Source organism: Symphalangus syndactylus, chromosome 9, assembly GCF_028878055.3.
Source record: "Symphalangus syndactylus isolate Jambi chromosome 9, NHGRI_mSymSyn1-v2.1_pri, whole genome shotgun sequence".
Lineage (NCBI taxonomy): Eukaryota > Metazoa > Chordata > Mammalia > Primates > Hylobatidae > Symphalangus > Symphalangus syndactylus.
Window position 1 is genome coordinate 55000937 of NC_072431.2, and position 16722 is coordinate 55017658.

Genomic DNA, 16722 nt, shown 5'->3' on the forward strand with positions numbered 1-16722 from the left:
GCACTACATCTTCTGATTTGTACACAGTAACTGCCCACTATGCCCAATTACAGTGTAGCAGATGCCAACAAATCTGAAAACTACCTACCAGCAGCCAGATGCTATTTTCATTTCGATTTATTTGATTATTAGGGGTGGCTGTTAGCCAACTCCACCAGATTGTGGCCAGGTAGAAAAGCAAGCAGTTTTTTTTTTTTTTTTTTTTGGGGGGGAGACAGGGTCTTGCTCTGTCACCCAGGCTACAGTGCAGTGGCAAGAACATGGCTCACTGCAGCCTTGAACTCCCAAGCTCAAATGATCCTCCTGCCTCAGCCTCCCAAGTAGCTATAACTACAGGTGAGCACCACCACATCTGGCTAATTTTTGATATTTTGTAAAGATGGGGGTCTCACTATGTTGCCCAGGCTGTTCTTAAACTCCAGGATGCAAGTGATGCTCCTACCTTGGCCTCCCAAAGCTTACAGACATGAGCCACTGCACCTGGCCAGCAAGCAGCTTTTTTCCCTACTTATAATTCTTTGTCCATTTTTGAGTTGAGGTGAATAGACCATAGAGAGACTCCTCAGTATAACATCTTCCTCCACAGACATTCTGGCTGGGTCTGTGATGGCTACTCCTTCCCGTCTCACTTGCAGTTCAGGAAGCATGTCATTAAGTTCTGGCTGATGAGACTGAAGCAGAAGTGACTTGCTGCATCTTCTGGAAGCCTAACATTCCTTAAGAGATAGGTAAGCAGGGCCGGGTGCGGTGGCTCACGCCTGTAATCCCAGCACTCTGGGAGGCCGAGGCAGGCGGATCATGAGGTCAGGAGATTGAGACCATCCTGGTTAACACGGTGAAACCCCATCTCTACTAAAAATACAAAAAAATTAGCCGGGCGTGGTGGCGGGCGCCTGTAGTCCCAGCTACTCGGGAGGCTGAGGCAGGAGAATGGCGTGAACCCGGGAGGCAGGGCTTGCAGTGAGCCGAGATCACGCCACTGCACTCCATCCAGCCTGGGTGACAGAGCGAGACTCCATCTCAAAAAAAAAAAAAAAAAAAAAAAAAAGAGAGATAGGTAAGCAGGCTCTTTAGTCTCACTGCAGCCCCTTTGCTGCTTGGAATGTGGATTTATCAGCCAGAGCTCCTTTTTGGACAATGACCTCATGTGATCCTTGGCTATGCTCTAGGGGTGGCAGAGTAGAATGCTGGAAGCAACTGGATCCCAGATATGAGCTGCTAGCCCACCCCTGAGCTGTTCATCTCTGTACTTAGACACAGAGGAGAAACACACTTGTTTTTTTTTTTTGAGATCCCAAAGTGCTGGGATTACAGGCATGAGCCACCACACACGGCTCCACTTTTTTGTTTTTTAAGACAGAGTCTCACACTGTCACCCAGGCTGGAGTATAGTGGCATGATCTCAGCTCAGTGCAACCTCCGCCTCCTGGGTTCAAGCAATTCTGTCTCAGTCTCCTGAGTAGCTGGTATTACAGGCATGCAGCACCATGCCTGGCTAATTTTTATATTTTTATTAGAGACAGGTTTTCACCATACTGGTCAGGCTGGTCTTGAACTCTTGACCTCAGGTGATCCACCCGCCTTGGCTTCCCAAAGTGCTGGGATTATAGGCATGAGACAAGGCGCCTAGCCTTTTTTTTTTTTTAAATGAGATGGGGGTCTCGCTATGTTAACCAGGCTTGTCTTGAACTCCTGGGCTCCAGCGATCCGCCCACCTTGGCCTCCTAAAGTGCTGGCATCACAGGCGTAAGCCAATGTGCCTGACCCTCTCCCCCAGTTTTTCATGTATCCCTAATCTTTGTTTATGATGTCGTTTGCCAGTGAGAATTTATGATTTTTTAGTCTGGCCTTGACGTAATGCTAAGAAAAACCTTATCTTCTCCAAGATTATAAAAGTCATTCCCTTCATGCTGCCCTCTCTCTCCCCAACATAGTAGCTAGTGTGACCTTGGAAACATAGCCCCCTACAATGCCCTGAAATGGCTCTCATCACACTCCAGATGTGAGGCTGGCCCCTGGGCCAATCACTGTCACCTCCCTGTGGCTCTCCACCTGCAAACCTCACCCGCTTTCTTTCCGATCCCCAAACAGACCCTATGTATTTGATTTCCTTGCCAGCCTTGCTCCTCCTCTAAAATACTGTATTTTTAAAGCTTAAATCAAGAAGAAATATTTAATTTGATTTCTTTTTTTTTTCCTTTTACTATTTTTATTTTACACTATAAAAAACAACAACAACAACCAGTAACATACTGCTTTTCTTCACATTCACACGGGTCTTAGAAAATTATTGCCTTTTCCCCTGGAGAAATAACCAACAGACAAAAAGAAAAAAAAAGTAGTACCACATTGCAAAATCTGCAAATCCCAGAAGTCCACAGCTTGAAGACAACCTCCAGGGGCAGGGAGGAAACAATTGTCGCAAGAGACATAAGCACACAGAAGGACAGGAAGCTGAGGAAATCAGTTTTCAACACCACTGACCTAGGATACCTAGCAAGTACCCTTTTCCTCCTGGAATCTACTGCCACCACCTCGAAGGTATGACTTTTTTTGGTCTATGATCTGAAAAACTCTTTTCACAAAGGAAGAGTTGCTCTGAGAAGAGGTGGAATGAGACAAGTTCAAGTATGACTAAGAATCATGCCAAAGTCCAAGGTCAGTGAAGAACCCACAGCAAAAAAAAAATCCAGAAAAGCCAACATCTTGCTACTTCAACCAACTGCCTCATTGGACCCAAGAGGGTATCTACACAACATTTCAGGGTTCAAATCAGGATGCTGATCATGTCCCTACAAACCCTGTAGGGTTACTTTCCCAACTAGACGGTGATCAGCTTATGCCCTGAAGCAAGAGAGACAGGCATGGAAACTGCCAAAGTTCAAAAAATAAGGTGGAAATTGTGCTTCCTTCAAAATGAATTGGCTTCATAACTGCCTTTTCTCCTGGTCCAGCAGCTTTTCTCCCACGTTGCTGTAGGTATTTATTGCCTTATGCTTGAAATGAAAAGGCGAACTCTGAGGTGCAAGGACTGGGCAGTCCCAAGATGGCAGGGGTCTAGAAGTACAGTAGTCAGCACATGCTGTGCTCCCGTAATGGCTTGGCCTTCCTTCAGTCCGGAGAACCTACCCTGAGGTCCGTCTGAAGTTCATTTGCAAGCCTGGTGACCACTCACTATCTCACTGGGGCAGCATGACAGAATGAGGTCTTCAGTATTGCACAGGTATGAAATGTCCATGAGTCTTAAAACCAAAAATCACAGTTGCTCTTGGGGCCGGGCCGATTCCTCCATCCCAGTTTTAGCAGGATGTGGCCGTTGCCACAGGGCTTCTGCTGAGCTCTGAGACTGTTGAGTGGGTAGGCACCGGTGCCAGCACCGAGGCAGGGAATGTGCAGTAGGCACCCTGCATGTCAGGGCTCAGGGTCTGCAAATAGCCTATCAGTGAAGAGCCTGCTGCCTCCCCTTGGCAGGAGGGAGGCTGGGGGTTGGGCGTGGAGGGCAGGATCTCAGATTCGTACTGCAGGAGCTGGCCCATGAAGCCAAAGTTGGGCCAGACCATGCTCCTCCTCTGCTTGATGTAATCGAAGGCCTCCTTCAGGCGGAACTGCTTGGTCTTCATGAGGTAAGCCATGCAGATAGTGGGTGAACGGGAGATCCCAGCCTCACAGTGGACCAGGACCTTGCCTCCCTTTTCCCTGACACAGTCAATGAAATCTATTGCTTCTTGAAAGTGGGAGCTAATGTCAGCTGTGTGGCTGTCTTCCACAGGGATCCATTTGTAATGTAGGTGGGTCGTGCAGGCCTCGGAGGCCCGTCGGGAGACATTCAGCAGGGCTGTGATGTGCAGGTTGGCGAGGAACTCGCACTTGGATGCATGGTAGGCACTTCCAAGGTAGAGGAAGGGAAGGATTTCAACTGGGCCACCCTGGTCATAAGCTGGCCTGTAGCTGACGTTTACCACTGGTTTTCCACACTGGGTGATGAGGGCTCTCTCACTCTCAATCTTCTCTTGTGAAATGGGTTTTACATCCACGCAACACTCGGGATATTCCGAGTAGAAAGTCTCATATCCCCCTTTGAGGAAGTAGACCCGCGGGCCGGCGGGCAGGCAGGCGAGCAGCGAGGTGAGCATGACACGCGCGGCGCTCTCCTCAAGCAGCTTCTGCCAGTGGCGGCTGCCCTGGTCCAGTACCACCACGGCCGCGCCGCCGCCGCCGCCCTCCTGCAGGAGACGCGCTCGTGCCGCCTCGTCGGGCAGCACGTAGCGCGCCGACACCGCGCCGCCCCGGGCCCGCCGCAGCACCACCGAGTTGAGGTTGACGTTGAGCGAGCCGCGTACGTTCGAGGCAGCGAAGGCCAGGTAGGGCCGGCAGTCGAGTACCACGCAGCGCGCCGCCGCCTCCTTGCGGAGCATCTTGCGCAGCTGGCGCCCGTCGAGCGACGTGACCTTCATGCCGCCGCCGCCGCCCGCCAGCGGCCCCGCGCCGCGCGCCCCGCGGGTGCCCACGGCCAGGGTGTCCGCGGGCGAGGAACGGGAGGGCGAGCCGCGGGGCTGCGGCCGCGACGGAGCCCGGCGCCCGGCGCCCGAGCAGCAGCGCAACTCCGCGTTCCCGCCCCGCGCGCTGGATACCCAGCCCGGCCGCTCGCCGCCCTAGAAGCCCTGATTTGATTTCTTAAATGTCTTTTCACCATCTACAGATACCATATAATGATTTATGTTAATAAGAGTTGTTAATATTAAACCATCATTGCATTTCTGGAACAAACTCACTTGGTCATGCTTTCTATTTGCTAATATTTTATTTAGATAATTAAAAATCTAGATTATAAGTGAATCTTATAAGAAAATCTGTAGTTTTCTTTGTTAGGGCTATCTCCGTCAGGCTTTGGAATCAGCGTTATGCTGGCTTTGAACAGATACATGTATAAGTTTCCTTACTTTGCTCTGGAATACTTCAGAGGGCACAGAGAGTTTTATTTCCTGAAGAATTAAAAGAATTTGCCTACAAAACTGTTAGGGCATGCTGCTTTGAGCAGCATGAGGAGCAGCTGATAATTACTTTCTCAAATTTTTTCTTTGGTTATCAGTCTATGTAATTTCCTATATTCTTCTCCTAAGTCAAATTTTGTTATGTATATTCAAAATATTTGTCATAAAAATATATTTCTATTTTCTCCCTATAAAGCAATAGGCAGCCATGTGTCTACTTACAGTGGGATCGGTCCAGAGAGAGCATCTTGAACACTCCTGGCAAGGGGCTCCTGGTGAGCGGGGATGTTGGCAGAAATGGTCATATCCATTGATAGAAACTCGACAGAGGTAGCACATCTGGGCACCACAGCGGCAAGACATGCGGTTGCAGCCTTCAGATTTGATGAGGCCAGTCCCACACTTGTGGCATTTTCTAATGCGGGCAGCAGTCATTTTTTCTTCGCTGAAATAAGAAAACATAATTTGGAGCTGGGAGGGAAGATGAGGAGGAAAAAAATATGGCCATTAAGCATTTATTTTCACATAAAATCATCACTTATGGCTTTTTTGTGATATTAAGCAGTGAAAAGAGCCTAGGTTTTGGAGTCTGAGAACTGCTTCAAAGTTTTAATTGTATGATCTTTGGTAAATTACTCACTTGCCTGGAGACTCAGCTTCCTCATTTTTAAACTGTGAAAACACAACTTTCTCGTGGTGTTTTGAGGGTTACAGACAAAATATAAAGCACCCTGGCATAGTGCCTAGTACTTAGCATTTAGAAAAGGACTGCTCTATTTGTTATAGGAATCCCTGTAGGCTTAAAATGGAGAGAACAGACTGAGCATGGTGGTGCACGCCTGTAATCCTGGAACTTTGAGAGGCCAAAGCAAGAAGATCATTTGAGCTCAGGAGTTTGAGACCAGCCTGACCAACATGGTGAAACACTGTCTCTACTAAAAATATAAACATTTGCCAGGCGTGGTGGTGCACACCTGTAATCCCAGCTACTTGGGAGGTTGAGGCAGGAGAATCGCTTAAACCCGGGAGGTGAAGGTTGCAGTGAGCTGAGACCGTGTCACTGCACCCCAGCCTATGTAACAGAGCGAGACTCCATCTTAAAAAAAAAAAAAAAAAAATTGTCAAAGAGACGAAGTTTAGATAAAGTGCATTTAGTACTATTACCTTAACGAGTCACCTTTGTAGTACATCCATTTATGATTTTAGTTACTCAGCAACTGTGAAGACACTACTCAACGTTCTACAACTCAAGGTTCTGTTTTTTGTTTTTTGTTTTTTTTTTTTTTTTTGAGACAGAGTCTCACTCTGTCACCTAGCCTGGGGTACAGTGGCTCCATCTCAGCTCACTGCAACCTCTGCCTCCCTGGGTTCAAGAGATTCTCCCACTTCAGTCTCCTGAGTAGCTGGGATTACAGGCGCCCACCACCATGTCCGGCTAATTTTTGTATTTTTAGTAGAAATGGGGTTTCACCATGTTGGCCAGGCTGGTCTGGAACTCCCGACCTCAGGTGATCCACCTGCCTCGGCCTCCCAAAAGTGCTGGGATTACAAGTGTGAGCCACTGTGTCTGGCCTATTTTTTTTTTTTTTTTTGAGACTCATTGCAACCTCCATCTCCTGGGTTCAAACGATTCTCATGTCTCAGCTTCCCAAGTAGCTGGGATCACAGGTGCGCACCACCACACCACCACACCTGGCTAATTTTTGTATTTTTAGTAGAGATGAGGTTTCACCATGTTGGCCAGGCTAGTCTCAAACTCCTAACCTCAAGTGATCCGCCTGCCTCGGCTTCCCAAAGCACTGAGATTACAAGCATGAGCCACTGCGCCCGGCTAGACTCAAGGATCTAATGAAAAACTTTTCAATTTGAAAAGCTATGTGCCCAAACACAACTGCAGTTTTCTACAGCACAAACCTTCTCTGTAAGAGCACCCTGAGGCTGAGGTGTGGCACTCCACTTGCCTGGGGCTGGCTGACTTTCCCTGGGAAGCTGCTCAGGGAAAGAGGCTGTAAAGAATTAAGGTTACAGTCTTTTCACAAAGGCTTGGAAAGAGGGTCTATTTGCTTGCTCATCCGATCTGTCTGGCACTGACATGAAATAATAATGGGTAAGGAGGGATAAGAAAAGGCTCTCCTAAAATGGACAGAGGAATACATAAAGCATGCCTGCAACTCAACATTGCTGAAATGTTAAACAGCTATTCAATTATTGCACAAATATCCACTCAAGTCCTTTGCTTCTGCATTAGTAAGAGTAGTTAGTACTGGATAGGGCCAGAATGGAGTTTTATTATGGGATGTGGTGACTACCTAGCCAGTAACATAAAAGTGAAAAATGGAACTGGGGAAAAATCATGGTTGATTCCTTCAGAGGAAAGGTGGTTTGGCAACTACATTCTCAACCAGGCAGGAAACACAGTCCCGCGGGATGTGCTCCTGGGGCAGGACAGGAAGAGAAGCCGGAGCTGTGACTGTGGTTGCTGACCTTGCGCTCACACAGGAAGGCTCAGGGCCTCTTCTATGCAGCCATCGACAGCCCACACTCTTGTAGTTATCTGTGCTCACCACCAGCCAGTGTGTGGGTAACTCCTCTCTGGGAGCCGTATTCTGATGGCGGCATGTGCCATGCCCTTCAGATCTCAGCCCGTCCCCTTCGTGAGTGTGAGGATGCATGTGTGTATGCATTCTTTTGCTGTGGTAAAATGCACATAAAATTGACTTTTTAAACCATTCTAACGTATACAATTCAGGGATATTTTGAGTATTCACAATGTTATACAATCAACATCACTATCTATTTCCAAGAGACTTTTATAACCCCCAAAGGAAACCCTGTACCCATTAAGTAGGCATTCCCCATTCCTCCCTGCCCTGCAACCCACAAGCTGCTTTTGGGCTCTACAGATTGCCATTCTGAAGCTAGGCAAATGCCCATATGCCTCTGATACTTCATAGGAATGGAAATCACACATGTGCTTTTGTGCCTGTCTTCTTTCACTTAGTGTGTTGTTTTTCTAGGTTCACCTATGTTGTAGCATGTATCGGTACTTCATTCCTTTTTATGGTTGGATAATATTCCATTGTATGAATATATCATATTAGTTTATTCATGAGTTGATGGAATGAGTTATTTTTGCTTTTTGGCTGGTGTGAATTGTGGTTAAATGAACATTCTTGCACAAGTTTTATATGGACACTTTTTTTTTTTTTTTTTGAGATGGAGTCTCGCTCTGTGGCCCAGGCTGGAGTTCAGTGGTGCAATCTCGGTTCACTGCAAACTCCGCCTCCCGGGTTCATGCCATTCTCCTGCCTCAGCCTCTCTGAGTAGCTGGGACTACAGGCGCCCGCCACCACGCCCGGCTAATTTTTTGTATTTTTAGAAGAGACGAGGTTTCACCGTGGTCTCGATCTCCTGACCTCATGATCCGCCCGCCTCGGCCTCCCAAAGTGCTGGGATTACAAGCGTGAGCCACCGCGCCCGGCCATGGACACTTTTCACTTGTGCTGGGTGGAGTACCTGAGAGTGGAACTGCTGGGTCATATGGTAATTCTATGTTTAACTTATTGGGGAAAGCCAACGTTAACTATGGCGGCTGCACTATTTTCTATTCCCACCTCAATGTATACTGGTGTCATTTTTTCTATATCCCTGTCAAGACTTGTTATTTTCCACTGCTTTCATTATAGTCATCCTAATAGGTGTGAAGTGGTATCTTATCATAGTTCTGATTTGTATTTCCGTAATGACTAATGACGTTCAGCATGCTTTCATGTGTTTGTCGGTCATTCGTACATGTTCCTGGAGAAATATCAATTGATATTGTTTGCCCATGTTTTTTTTTGAGACACAGTCTCACTCTGTCATCCAGGCTGGAGTGCAGTAGTGTAATATCAGCTCACTACAACTTCCGCCTCCTGGGCTCAAGTGATTTCCCACCTCAGCCTCCTGAGTAGCTGGGAATACAGGCTTACGCCACCATGCCCAGTTAATTTTTAAATTTTTTGGAGAGACTGGGTTTCACCATGTTGTCCAGGCTGGTCTTAAACTTCTGGGCTTAAGCTATCTGCCCGACCTTGGCCTCTCAAAGTGTTGGGATTACATGCATGAGCCACTGTGCCTGGCTGTTTGCCTATTTTCTTTTTTTTGAGACGGAGTCTTGCTCTGTTGCCCAGGATGGAGTGCAGTGGTGCGATCTCAGCTCACTAAAACTTCCGCCTCCTGGATTCAAGCAATTCTCCAGCCTTAGCCTCCTGAGCAGCTGTGACTACAGGCACGTGCCACCACGCCTGGCTAATTTTTGCATTTTTAGTAGAGACGGGGTTTCACCATATTGGCCAGGCTGATCTCGAACTCCTGATCTCGTGATCCACCCGCCTCAGCCTCCCAAAGTACTGGGATTACAGGTGTGAGCCACCGTGCCCGGCCTGTTTGCCTATTTTCTGATTAGAAAATCTTACTGCTTTCAACATTTTCTATGTCTTTGGCCTTGAACAGTTTGACTCTGATATGTCATGGTGTGGACTTCTTTGAATTCATCCTACTTGGAATTCATTCAGCCTCTTGGATGTATAGATTCTTGTTCTTCATCAGATTTGGGAAGTTTTCAGCCATTATTTCTTCAATATTCTTTCTGTTCATTTTGCGCTCTGCTCTTCTTTGGGCTTCCCCTTAATGTGAATATTGGTACATCTGATGATGTTCTACAGGTCCCTTAGGCTCTATTCACTTTTCTTCATTCATTTTTCTTTCTGCTCCTCCTCCAATTGCATAATTTCAACAGCCGTATCTTCAAGATCTCTGATTCTTCTGCCTGCTCAAATCTGCTACTGAATTCTTCTAGTGTATTTTTCATCTCAGCTATTGTAATTTTGGGGTACAGCATTTCTGTTGCTTTCTTAATTCTTTTTTTTTTTTTTTGCAACAGAGTCTTGCTCTGTCGCCAGGCTGGTGTGCAGTGGTGCAATCTCAGCTCACTGCAACCTCCACCTCCCGGGTTCAAATGATTCTCCTGCCTCAGCCTCCCAAGTAGCTGGGACTACAGGCACCCGCCACCACACCCAGCTAATTTTTATGTTTTTAGTAGAGACAGGGTTTCACCATGTTGGCCAGGCTGGTCTTGAACTCCTGACCTCAAGTGATCTGCCCACCTCGGCCTCCCAAAGTGCTGGGATTACAGGCGTGAGCCACTGCGCCTGGTTGGTTTCTTAATTTCTATCTATACTCTCTACTTGTTCATACACTGTGCTCCTGGTTTCCTTTAGTTCTTTGCCCATGGCTTCACCTGGCTTTCTGAGCATATTTAAGACAGCTGATTCAAAGCATTTGTCTAGTATGCCCAATGTGTCCTCAGAGATGGTTTCTATCAACTACTTTTTTCCCTGTGAATAGGCCATGCTTTCCTGTTTGCTTTATAAATTATTGTTGAAAACTGGGTATTTTGAATATTATACTGAGAAGAGTCTAGAAATCAGGTTGCTTTTTGAATGGTTTGAGATTGTTTAGTGACTTTTAAGTTATTTTTGTAAATTAGCCGGGCATGGTGGTGCATGCTTGTAATCCCAGCTACTCGGGAGGCTGAGGCATGAGAATCGCTTAAGCCCAGAGGCGGAGGTTGCAGTGAGCTGAGATCGCACCATTGCCACTGCACTCCAGCCTGGGTGACAGGGTGAGACTCCATCTCAAAACAAAACAAAACAAAAAGGAAAAAAAAAGGGGTCCAGGTGCTCACGCCTGTAATCCCAGCACTTTGGGAGGCAGAGGCGGGCAGATCGTGAGGTCCGGAGATTGAGACTATCCTGGCTAACACAGTGAAACCCCATCTCTACTAAAAATACAAAAAATTAGCTGGGTGTGGTGGCACACATCTGTAATCCCAGCCACTCAGGAGGCTGAGGCAGGAGAATCGCTTGAACCTGGGAGGCGGAGGTTGCAGTAAGCCAAGACCGCACCACTGCACTCCAGCCTGGCGACAGAGCGAGACTCCATCTAAAAAAAAACGAAAGTTGGCCGGGTGCGGTGGCTCACGCTTGTAATCCCAGCACTTTTGGAGGCCGAGGCGGGCAGATCACAAGGTCAGGAGATCGAGACCACAGTGAAATCCCGTCTCTACTAAAAATACAAAAAAAAAAAAAAAAAAAAAAAAAAAAATTAGCTGGGCATGGTGGCGGGCACCTGTAGTCCCAGCTACTCAGAGAGGCTGAGGCAGGAGAATGGCATGAACCTGGGAGGCGGAGCTTGCAGTGAGCTGAGATCGCGCCATTGCACTCCAGCCTGGGTGACAGAGCGAGACTTCGTCTCAAAAAAAAAAAAAAAAAAAAAAAGAAAGTTATTTTTGTAAAGACTATTCCTTGTTGTGTGTGGTCACTGAAGTCTCTGTTGTATTAGCTTAGTGGTCAATGCTAGAAAAAAAAAAATGAGAGAACCAATCCTCCCATCCTGATCTTTGCAGTTGGGGTACTCTGAGTTGACTCAGCCAGGTCATCTATAACGTTCTTAGTTTTTGAGTTCCTGTTAATACATAACCTAAAGCTCAGTCTGAGGTGAAAGCCTAGGGGGTCTTGGGTTTTTCTGAGCATGTGTTGAGCCCTAGACATGTACGTAGTCTTCTAGATCTGTCTTGGCTTGCCCATGTGTTACTCATTGCCTCAGGCAGCTGCAGCTGGTATATGCCTCTAAATGCTTTCAACAAAATCCACTGGGAGGCTGTTTCAGCCCTGAGAAAGTTGTGAAAGGTGAAAAAAAAAAGGTAAAAAGTTGCCTCTGGCTGTTTTTGCCAGGTTAATTCTTGCTTTGCTGGGAGACAGGAGTTTTTGGAGTTCCCTACACTGTCATTTTTTTTGTAATGTCACTCCCTTGAGTGTATTTTTTGAGAAGAACTAAAGTTTGGTGAATAATGCAGCTGACTTGCCATGTCCACATCTGAAACCTTCATTTTCTTTCTTTTTTTTTTTTGAGATAGGGTCTTGCTCTGTTGTCCAGGCTGGAGTACACTTGTACATTCATGGCTCACTGCAGCCTCGAACTCTTGGGTTCAAAGGATCCTCCTGCCTCAGCCTCCCAAGTAGCTGGGACTACAGGCACGTGCCACCATGCCGGGCTAATTTTTAGATTTTCTGTACAGAGAGGGTCTCACTTTGTTGCCCAGGCTGGTCTTGAACTCCTGGGCTCAAGCAATCCTTCCGCCTTGGGCTCCCAAAGTGCTGGGATTACAGGTGTGGCAGCCATTCATTTTCCTATACTTAATCTCTCCCCACTCCTGGTTCTTTGGGTTAGCTCACATAGTTTTATTACCCACGCTAGAAGCCTGAGAATCATTCTAGACTCCTTCCGCCTCTTACTTCCCATATCTATCAGCTACCAAGACCTGTTGATTTTACATCTTAAATATTTCTTAAATTTATCCCCTCTTCTCCATTTACAAGACTACAAACCTATTTTGGAGCCCTATGATAGAGTGGCTTAGACTACTGTAATGGCCTTCTAAATTTTCTCCTTTATTCAAGTCTTGCTTTCTTTAAAGCTACTTGCCCTGTAGCCACCAAAATCATGTAATTTAGGCCATGACATTCATTTGCTTAGAAGTATTTCATGGTGGGCCACCCAGACATTGCACAGCTCTGGGTGTTTTGTAATGTGAGATGCACAGAGCCACCTGTGAAATGTTCTCACCAAAAACATTTGAGTGAGAACCTAATCAAGCCTTTAGAGCTACTTTTTTTTTTCTTGAGATGGAGTTTTGCTCTTCTTGCTCAGGCTGGAGTGCAATGGCGTGATCTCGGCTCACCACAACCTCTGCCCAACAGGTTCAAGTGATTCTCTTGCCTCAGCCTCCTGAGTAGCTGGGATTACAGGCATGCACCACCACGCCTGGCTAATTTTGTATTTTTAGTAGAGACAGGGGTTTCTCCATGTTGGTCAGGCTGGTCTCGAACTCCCGACCTCAGGTGATCTGCCTGCCTCAGCCTCCCAAAGTGCTGGGGTTACAGGCGTGAGCCACTGTGCCTGGTTAGATCTAAATTTTAATTTATAGAAAACGCAGGAGACAGACCGGGTGCGGTGGCTCACGCCTGTAATCCCAGCACTTTGGGAGGCCAAGCAGGCGGATCACGAGGTCAGGAGATCCAGACCATCCTGGTCAACATGGTGAAACCCCGTCTCTACTAAAAATACAAAAAAAAATTAGCCAGGCATGGTGGCGGGCACTTGTAGTCCCAGCTACTCGGGAGGCTGAGGCAGGAGAACGGCGTGAACCTGGGAGGTGGAGCTTGCAGTGAGCCGATACAGGGCCACTGCATTCCAGCCTGGGTGACAGAGTGAGACTCCATCTCAAAAAAAAAAAAAAAAAAAAAGAAAACGCAGGGGACAGAAGAACAAGTTAAATGATACCACGAGAAACCAGCCAACTCTAGAAGACATCTACAGGCCAATTATCAAATGCAATGAATCTCATTTGGATCCTAACCTGAACAAACTAACTGCAGTACACATGTAAAGCTAATTTGAGATAATTAGCGGAACTGTGAACTTGGTATGAGGTATCAAAGACTTAAAATTTCAATTTTAGTTTTGTTAGTGGTCATAAAGGTAAGTGCTACATAAGAAAAAAAGGTTTTATGGGTGAAATGACATGCTGTCAGGGATTTGGATTTGCTTGAAACACTATAGCAGTTTAAAAACAAGAAAGCGATGGCCGGGCGGGTGCGGTGGCTCACGCCTGTAATGCCAGTACTTTGGGAGGCTGAGGCGGGGGGATCACTTGAGGTCAGGAGTTTGAGACCAGCTTGGCCAACCATGGCCAACAAAGTAAAACCCCGTCTCTACTAAAAATCCAAAAATTAGCTGGGCGTGGTGGCAGGTGCCTGGAATCCCAGCTACTCCGGAGGCTGAGGCAGGAGAATCGCTTGAACCTGGGAGGCGGAGGTTGCAGTGAGCCGAGGCACTCCAACCTAAGTGACAGAGGGAGACTCTGTCTCTAAAGGAAAAAAAAAAAAAAGACAGAAAGAAAGGGAGGGAGGATCACTCAAGCTCGGGAGGTCAAGGCTAAGGTTAGCTGTGATTGTGCCATTGTATTCCAGCCTGGATGACAGAATAAGACCCTGTCTCAAGGCGAGAAAAAAAGTTTTGACATTTGGCAGGATTCTGTGGCTTTTTGGTCCCAGAGGGGCTATATGATAAGGAAAGGCAAGTTGAAGCCCCTGGAGCACCCTGTCTCTAAAAAAAAAACCACCACCAGATTCCTTTGGGCATCTTCAAGACTAGCACCACCATCAAAGACTTCTAAGATGCAGAAGCAATGATTCTCTCACATCTCTTTTTACTTCTCATTTGGCTTGTACAGAAGAATGGCTCTTGGAATACAGTGTATTACTCTAAGCCTCAACAGATGCTGACTAAATGTGGCTGCTGTTCTAGATGTCATCTCTCACCAGAACAAACAGCCCTGGCAACTGGTATGCTGCAACTGATTTGGAAAATGCTTTTCCTGTCTGTTCGATAATCAGAGAACACCAGCAGCCAGTGAGGACCTTGATTATCTGTCATTCAATAGGATAACACACCGTTCTACTACTTGAACGACATGCAGATAGAACCTGGTGAACACGAAGTAGCAGATATGGTAGGATGTATTAATATGCTACATGAATGCCAGAAGGTCAGAGAGAAATCCCTTGAATGTAGGAATGTGTAATCTCTATGACGTTCTGGTGGTCTGGAGGTCAGGCATGTATATCATGATATTCCTTCCAAAGCTAGGCTCATGACAGAAGCATCCTCTATCACTAATGAAGAAGCCCAACATTTGGGAGAATGTTTTTGATTTTTGGAATCAACATATATCACATTTGGATGTTCTGCTCTTATCCACTTACTGCTGATCTAAAAGGCCGCCAGGTTTAAATAGGACCCAGTGGTGGGCTATGTGTGGCAGACCAAGATGCTGAGCGGAACCAGTGCCAGGAACTGACAGGACAATCAGAATGAAGGCTGTGCTTTGTAAGTAATTCTCCTTCCAAGAAACATCTCGCAGCCTGCTACTGAGTCCTGTAGTAGTCCAGATGCCTGATCACAGGGCTGCATTCCCTCCTGGAGGCCTGAGGAGAGTATCTTTGTTGCTCATTTGGGTTGTCTGCAGAGTTCAGTTGAGGTTGTAGGACCAGGGTCTCTATTTTCTTGGTGGCTGTCAGCTGAGGGTTTTCCCAACTTCTACAGACTGCCTCAATCCTTGGCTCATGGCCACCTTCATCCATCTTCAAAGCCAGCAACAGGGGGGGTCAAGTCCTTCTCATGCTTGTCTGACTCTTCCTCCCATACTAAGGGCTCTCTGGTTTTAAGGATTTATAATTAAACTGGGTCTACTCAGATAATCCAGATAACCTCCCCATCTCAAGGTCCTTAACCATACAACCAAGGGCAAATCACATGGGCCTCAGTCACCTCATCTGTAAGAGGAGAATAATGGTACCCACCTGTGCTGCATACTTGGGAAACTGTCCAAATTGCCATTGCCCACTTCATTTTCTGAGTACCAAACTCCTTCCATATCCTTCATATTTAAACTGGACATAAAGTCACCCAACTACAGGCTACATACGGTGCTTGCCTTGCCCACGTGACAATCTAGACCAATGCGGTACGAGCAGAAGCAAGATATATGTATATAATTCCTGTATCACTTATAAAGAAAAGCTGCCTGCTTGGCAACTTGTCTATTTCCCACTTTCTTTGGGTTTGAATGTAAATGTGGCCACAATCTAGTTACAATCATGCAGAAGAGAATACCACCTTCAGGGAAGGGTGAAGCAGTTAGACAATCTTCTCTTTTTTTTGAGTTGGAGTCTCGCTCTGTCATTCAGGCTGTAGTGCAGTGGTGCGATTTCGGCTCACTGCAACCTCTGCCTCCCTGGTTCAAGCAATTCTCTTGCCTCAGCATCCCGAGTAGCTGGGACGACAGGTGCATGCCCATCACTCCTGGATAATTTTATTTTTTGTAGAGATGAGGTTTTATCATATAGCCCAGGCTGGTCTCAAATTCGTGAGCTTAAGCGATCCGCCTGCCTTGGCCTCCCAAAAATGCCAGGATTACAGACAGGCCTGAGCTACCATGCCTGGCTGTGAGACAATCTCTGAATAACATCAGGAGATAGATATGCACCCTCAGCTGAGTGGTAAGGCTAGATTGTTACGAGAGAAGAGAAAGAGATTTCAGTATTACTTCAGTCATTGCATTTTTTTTCGAGACGGAGTCTCGCTCTGTTGCCAGGCTGGAGTGCACTGGCGCAATCTTGGCTCACTGCAACCTCCGCCTCCCGGGTTCAACTAATTATCCTGCCTCAGCCTCCCGAGTAGCTGGGATTACAGGCAAGCGCCACCACACCCAGCTAATTTTTGTACTTTTAGTAGAGATGGGGTTTCACCATGTTGGCCAGGATGGTCTCAATCTCCTGACCTCATGATCCGCCAGCCTCGACCTCCTGAAGTGCTGGGATTACAGGTGTGAGCCACTGCGCCTGGCCTGCATTTTAATAAGTGAGTATTTGTAACGTGCTCAGCCACATAGTACTATACAAGTAATAGTTATTACTATCACAGGCGTATCATTTTGTATTCTGGAGGTGGGCAATTCTACTTAGGTCTCAGGGCAACAGTTTCCTGTAACACAGACATAAGCAACACTAGCGCAGTCTAAGTTAATTAAAACACGTTACTTGCTTATTTAGAAAATAAGGAAAAG

General features: G+C 46.7%; 2 protein-coding genes across 13 annotated transcripts in view; both read right to left on the reverse strand.

The window, feature by feature from the left end:
- Positions 1 to 16722, reverse strand: part of LOC129489529 (E3 ubiquitin-protein ligase RNF216) — a 166081-nt gene that overhangs the window by 16055 nt on the left and 133304 nt on the right. For all 12 annotated transcript variants that reach the window (XM_055292245.1, XM_055292243.1, XM_063646060.1 and 9 more), the window contains one exon: positions 5214 to 5436. In XM_055292245.1, the coding sequence (XP_055148220.1) occupies positions 5214 to 5436 (223 nt within the window). The remainder of the gene's footprint in view (positions 1 to 5213; positions 5437 to 16722) is intronic.
- LOC129489539 (dual specificity protein phosphatase 5-like) lies at positions 1360 to 4469 on the reverse strand. The gene has a single exon (XM_055292260.2). The coding sequence runs from the start codon at positions 4452 to 4454 to the stop codon at positions 3300 to 3302; it is 1155 nt and encodes a 384-aa protein (XP_055148235.1). The 5' UTR covers positions 4455 to 4469; the 3' UTR covers positions 1360 to 3299.

Excerpts from the sequence above, each read along its gene's own strand:
- LOC129489539 (XM_055292260.2), bottom strand. The coding sequence starts at position 4,454 with ATGAAGGTCACGTCGCTCGACGGGCGCCAGCTGCGCAAGATGCTCCGC.